The sequence below is a fragment of the Capsicum annuum genome, chromosome 4 (genome assembly GCF_002878395.1).
Source record: "Capsicum annuum cultivar UCD-10X-F1 chromosome 4, UCD10Xv1.1, whole genome shotgun sequence".
Classification (NCBI taxonomy): Eukaryota; Viridiplantae; Streptophyta; class Magnoliopsida; order Solanales; family Solanaceae; genus Capsicum; species Capsicum annuum.
In genome coordinates, this window is record NC_061114.1 from 216824011 (window position 1) to 216830203 (window position 6193).

The window sequence follows — 6193 nt, forward strand, 5'->3', positions numbered from 1 at the left end:
GGAGTGTTGAAGATATGTCTCAGAAATAAAGTAGGAGTAGATAATTTTAGTAATTTAAAATTATTAGAGTCCTATGTGACTAAGGAATCAGTTGTCCCTTTATTATTTAAATAGGAATTAGTTATCCCAATTTAAATTGAACTGTAGTTAGAAATTTAGCTATAAACATATGTTTTGAGTTATTAATAAAATAATTCCCTTTGATAATACTATTGCCGTATTTTATTTTTCTCCAACTCTTTCTCTGTTATTTCTTCAATTTCAAAGTTAAAAACCAACAGTTTCGTAATACACAAATAGGGAAAACTTAATTCCAAGCTACCTTGATTCTCAGACTATGTAACACCCATGATGGTGGGCGGGCCGATGATGTCAGGTTAATTAAGTTAAAAAAATAGTTGTTTCAATATACTTTTTCAATTTATGAAATCAAAATAAGTTTGTATTTATCATTTTCTTCCGATACTACCCTATTATTAAATGATGACTACATAGATGTAGGGCTGAGATGCTTGTGTCTTGTTCAGCTCTATTGATCTCGTATAGATAGACTTATTATACACAACCAATTAGTGATGGTAAGAATTAACCACAATGAAAATATGATCCGTCCAATGTGTTCATTTAAACTCTTAGAAAAGAGATATTTTTTTGGACATATATAACAAAAATAAAAAGATATTTATACAAAGAATTCTCAAACAATTTGACTTAGTAACGAGAAGGAGGTCCTTCTAGACGAATATAATCATACATGATCCCTTGAAAAGGACTAGTTGCATTTGCTTGTGTTAAATATATAGTATTTTCTCCTTCGATAAGTACAGAACCCTGCAAATTCACATTGAACAGCCAGTAGAGTCCATGAATTCCATGCCTCGCTATCGCGTTGTCCTTTCCTATCACTCCACTTGAGAACAAAGGTGTATTCGTGCTTGAATCATTAACGCGTACCTACAATTTACATTTGTGATTTCCTTTATCGTTGACTCGATAGTACTATAATGATGATCGAAATGATGTAAAATTAACATTATTGTGCTATAATGTACCTGTAGTTCAGCTTGAGCTGCAGATGCAAGTGCCAATCTTAGTGTATAAATTTCGTCTTGATTAATATTTTCGAGTTTGAACTTTATTTGCCATGTTGTTCCTTGATACGTCTTCTCATCCTTTTTCCTAACATACCCAAAAAACACGAAAAAAGGAAGGAAATTCACATTCCAATTCAATGAAGACAGCGAATATTATGTGCAATTAGTGATTTAGCTGTTACTTACCTAGTGACTTGAACAAAGAACCAATCTTTCTTGTAGTCACTCTCTCCAATTGTAAAAACTATATCCCCATTTGGATACAAATCGGCGTATCTCTCCCATAGCCCGTACTGTCTAAATCTGAGGATGATGGCGTTGATGAACAATGAAATAAAAAGAAAAAAAAAAAGTTAACTATCAATGAAGAAGAAGAAAGCTAATTACCTATCAGGATGATTAATAAAGAGTTTGTTAACATATTTTGGATCAGGATCAGGAATGTAAAATTCGCGAGCAGAACGATCAGGAATGCCAATTTCCCAAAGTGTAGGTCCATTTCTCGGGGGTTCAAAAACGAGATCATCCATCTCAATGCTGCAGCCTGATTTATCACATTTAGCTCGTAATCTTGAAAAGCTTGAAAAAAAATGGAAATTAAGTACCTGAGGTAATTGTGATTATGGTGTCACATTTATAATCTCCAATGAATCCAGGGACAAATGCATACAAGTTGTAGTCGCCTGCTCGTATATTACTTATTACATATTTGCCTTCCTCATCTGCTCTTGTCCAGAATTGGTAGTCCTGATTAACATCAACTATTGAAATTGTTAAAAAGAAAGAAAAAAGTAAGTAGTTTTCGAGTGAGCGAGCTTCAATGTTCCCCTGAATCACCTTGCATTCTCTTTGCCACGAACCGGCTTCTCCTGGTGGAGCCAAGCCGACATATGCACCAGAAGCCGGTATCTTATCATCCTTGAAGTATCTTAGCACACAAAGGAGAAATATAAGTAGAGCTAATGACCATAGAGTAAATAGATCCTCCAAAAGAACAATGAAAATTTGGTAACAGCAGAGGCGTAGCCAGGATTATAGGTTGTAAATTCTAGGATAGCCACATCAGGTTCTAGTAATTGAGTTCTGAATTTAAATTGTATACATATTCTGTGGTTATTTAATACAAATATTGTGTTTGGATTGATGTTATACAAATATTGTGCTTTGGATTGAAGTTATTAGGGTTTCCGAACCTATAGGTGACCTACTAGCCCCTTCCCTGAGTAACAGTAAAACAAATATGCAAGTAATACCTGTCAAGGACTAACATCCTTCCACTTATATTACCACGGTGAGACGATGATGGAAAATCCTCAGAGCATGGAAAACTGTAAGGCCAGCTTTGAACTTCTGTCAGCATCTGGTTTTTGCATTCAGTGCTTAAATATATCATGTATGTTCGCTTTGTTGTATTAAAAAGACGGGTTTGGTTAATTATACCTGTTTTTTAGCATCCTCCCATAGAGTAAGGGGATCCTCCCCTGAAGTGACAGAATTCAGATATATAAAAACTGGTCCAAATACTTTTTTCCAGGGCTCCCCTTGTCCAAACTTTGGAACCAAATCTTCTCCTGCATAATGAGCACTGAGAAACACCTGCAAACAGAAGTGGAGTCAGGATATAAACTTATTGAATTTTAAATTCTAGAACAGCGACGTCAGGTGTTAGCACTTGAGTTCTGAATATCATTTTTGTACATATTTAGTGAATTTCTTAATACAAATACAAGGCTTGTGTTTACTCACAGAAAGAGCAGTTGGACCAACATGAGAAGTGAGGTTTTGTTTAAGGGGTCCACCAGATCGAAATTCGTCACTGGGAACAATAATCCAGAATCCTAGTGATGGATCCATACAAATCCATCCATGGACCTTGAGATCTTTGTCCTCACTTGAGTACTGATACTTGTCATCAACCTGATGGCGTTATCATTCAAGACTCCATATGAAATCGATAAATATAGACTTAGCTAGAGCACATTTTAAATTACTTAAATTAAATTATATCCCAAGAAATGACTGGTAGAAAATAGGCACCTCGCCTTTGAATTCAGGCTCGATGGGATTGACGAGCAGGACTGCTTCTGGATAAGCAAGTGGTTGTCCTCTATCTGGTAACCTGTCATCAGGTAAGGGCATGTATCTCTGCCTGTTATCTGCCATAGCCATGTAATGAAACCTGGTCGACGTTCATGATTAGACAATAAACCATCCTTCTTAATTATTGTGAATGAAGCTATACATAAGAGATTGACAATGTGTCTTTGATGTACACAAACCATTAATCACTTATATTTATGTATCATTTCGTAAGTATGAGAACTATAAAAGAATGTGCCATTAAAAAACTGTTAGCGAATAGGTCTATAGAGGGTGGTAGCTGGTAGCAGATTCATTTGAATCTCCTTCGCATGAAAATCACAGTATATATATAACATTTAACCCCATTGGTGAAAATACTGCCCGTCACTGATCATGACAACTAGATAAAAAGTAGATGGATGAGGAAAAAGTGAAACTTACTTGTCTTTTCTGAGCTTGAATGCAATCCTAGTCTCGTCAAGGTTGAAACCAGGCCATCCTTCTAAATGTTCATAAATTGCATATGAATAGAAGCCTGAGGAACCTTTAAGCATTATAAACCTGAACATCATATCCTTCTGATTAGTCATAAGTATATATAATCTCATTTTCTCATCAAAAAATGCAAAACAAATATTTAATGAAGGAAAAAACCCAACCTCTTGTCTATATTCAGGGGAATGAGTTCGTCCTGTAGAGACACATCCCATGTCCTTGAGAAGGACAGCTCTATTTGATCATCTGTTTCCAATATGACCTTATAGTTTGTGCATATGACCCTACATTATTTATTGCTGAAAACGTTTTTGGCTGACAAATAGTTTTTGGAAAGCCTATGGTCAAGGATTTGGCTAAGGATAAAAGTACCTTTCAAATATTCCTGTAGTTCCTGTAGTCCCTGCTGAACTCCACACAACATCCCAGTATCTAGAAACAAAAGAGAACTTTAAGTATTTGATCTCTTCTTCTTCCTAGTTTTTGCTTTAAAAATATCAGAGCTATTTTATCTCATTGTAGGAAACTTGAGCTAAAGAGTTGGCAGAGGAGTTACCCTCTGTTTGTTTCATCATTTAGAAACTCAAGCAAATTGTCGACGCTGTTGTATGTGATTCTGGTTACAATGCCATCCGGTACTGATAAAGTCACTTGGAGAATACCATTGTCCATCACCACCTGAAGAATTTTAAGTACCTTAGAATTAATTAGTGCACGTAATTATACAAGAATCTTCATTATTATTAAACCCCATCATATGTGTATTTCTTAATGAACAAACTTAATAGCTTTGATCATATACTTGAACACACTAATCTAGATACTCTATTAAGCTTCTTTTTTCAAGTACAAGTTATATGCTTCCACTAGCTAGAACATAGTCATATATATGAAAAAAAAAACATATTTCCTGCAAAATGATACAGTTACGAATAGATTATATTACATGGTGGTCGTCGGGAAGGTAAAGCTGTACTCCGGGAGCCATAATTGATCTAGTTTATCTTTACTAAAAATGAAATTTCTTTGCTTTATTTATATCCTCGAGATACGAAAATCCAGTAAGTATGACATAGAAAAGAAGAAACAGGAGAGATTGCTTAGCTCTTCTTGCAGTTTAGCAAGAAGTGGAAGCATGTTAGGTATGTGTTAATATGCATATGTCTTAATCTATGCTTTCCTTTCCTTGAAAGGTTCAGGGCAGCCCGCTGCATAAAACTTCGTGCATTCATACAGGGCCCGGGAAGGGGCAGCATCACGGGCGTGACATAGACAACCTATTCTACTACAAGCATTAGTGGTTGTTGTCACAATCGACAACTTTACCATTCTCCAAGACTCACCTAAAAGGTGAAATGTTAAAAAGGAAAAAAAGAAAAGAAAGCAAGTTATTTTTTATGATCTCACTTAGCTTACTCGTGAACACTGGTTTGGTACAACTACACTTATTTATTTTTTTAGCGTGTAAGAGTTGCCATGCTGAAGTATGCCAACTGATCATGTGCGACAATACTGAGAATCTCACAATAGTAGTAGTTAATTTACTTTTCCAATGGACATGCTTAAAGATTGTCTCGTAGTACTCAATGAGGGAAAACTTAATTCCAAGCTTCCTTGATTCTCAGAATATGTAACACCCTGAAAATATATGTATTACTCCCTCCGCCTATCAATAGTTGGTAATTAATAAATAAGGGTAAAATGGGTAGAAATGAGTAAATTATGCATTGGTTTTCTAAATTGGATAAATATTGTTGAACATTTATTTTTAGTATAGTAGACAAGTAAAGTTGAACGAAGGGACCAATAATCAATTGTTACTTTTGTTGCACTTTAGAGAAGTGTGAAAGGCAACCATTTTGATGACTAAATTAACTGGATTTTTATTGGCCTCGGAATGACCGGTAAAGTTGCTGCCATGTAACCGGAAGGTCATGGGTCCAAGCTTTGGAAACAGCCTCCGGCAGAAATGCAAGGTAAGGCTGCATACAATAGATTCTTGTGGCCGGGCCCTTCCCCGGACCATGTGCATAGTGGAAGCTTTAGTGCATCGGACTGCCATTTTTTGATACCGAATTTCACCACTTGGTTAAATTATCTCAAAAAAAAACATGTTATATTTGATCTCTAAATCGGTACGTAACAATCCTGGGTGGGTCATCACTTGTAAGAATGACATAATGCTAATCCATATTCCACACGATCAAGGAAGCAATCAAGAAATTTATGCATTGATGCAACTATTTGAAGATCTGTTAAAAATATCTCTACTTCTCAATAAAAACATAGCCTAAAAAATAACTTGGTCAAAGTTGAACAAAATTGTCAAGGGGAGAATAACTAAGGTCACTAAGAATTGCATGTAATATTGTGATGTTAGTATGCTGGAAGGAACTTAAATTCTATTCACATATATTTCAAGTGTAAATTATCCCATGTAGACATAATTAGCCTAATTCATTTAAATTAGAACATGTTATTGACTGTGGCCGACCTATATGCAATTTTGTGGTGCTCCGGCA

General features: G+C 35.4%; 1 protein-coding gene across 3 annotated transcripts; it reads right to left on the reverse strand.

Annotated features, from left to right (window-relative positions):
* Nucleotides 1-603: 603 nt before the first annotated feature.
* LOC107855740 (probable rhamnogalacturonate lyase B) lies at nucleotides 604-5062 on the reverse strand. 3 transcript variants are annotated; one of them, XM_047411059.1, is made up of 15 exons: nucleotides 4618-5062; nucleotides 4228-4349; nucleotides 4044-4103; nucleotides 3836-3955; nucleotides 3618-3737; nucleotides 3132-3273; nucleotides 2841-3011; nucleotides 2535-2690; nucleotides 2348-2454; nucleotides 1932-2022; nucleotides 1700-1841; nucleotides 1482-1638; nucleotides 1281-1397; nucleotides 1053-1179; nucleotides 604-954 (listed from the first exon to the last, which is right to left on the reverse strand). In XM_047411059.1, exons 1-15 carry the CDS (start codon nucleotides 4657-4659, stop codon nucleotides 712-714), a joined length of 1917 nt encoding a protein of 638 aa, XP_047267015.1. In that variant the 5' UTR covers nucleotides 4660-5062; the 3' UTR covers nucleotides 604-711. The 3 variants fall into 3 exon arrangements, with proteins under 3 accessions (XP_047267015.1, XP_047267017.1, XP_047267016.1); XM_047411061.1 differs by lacking the exon at nucleotides 4618-5062 and having other exon boundaries at nucleotides 3836-3933; nucleotides 4228-4245; XM_047411060.1 differs by lacking the exons at nucleotides 4228-4349; nucleotides 4618-5062 and having other exon boundaries at nucleotides 3836-3970.
* Nucleotides 5063-6193: the final 1131 nt, after the last annotated feature.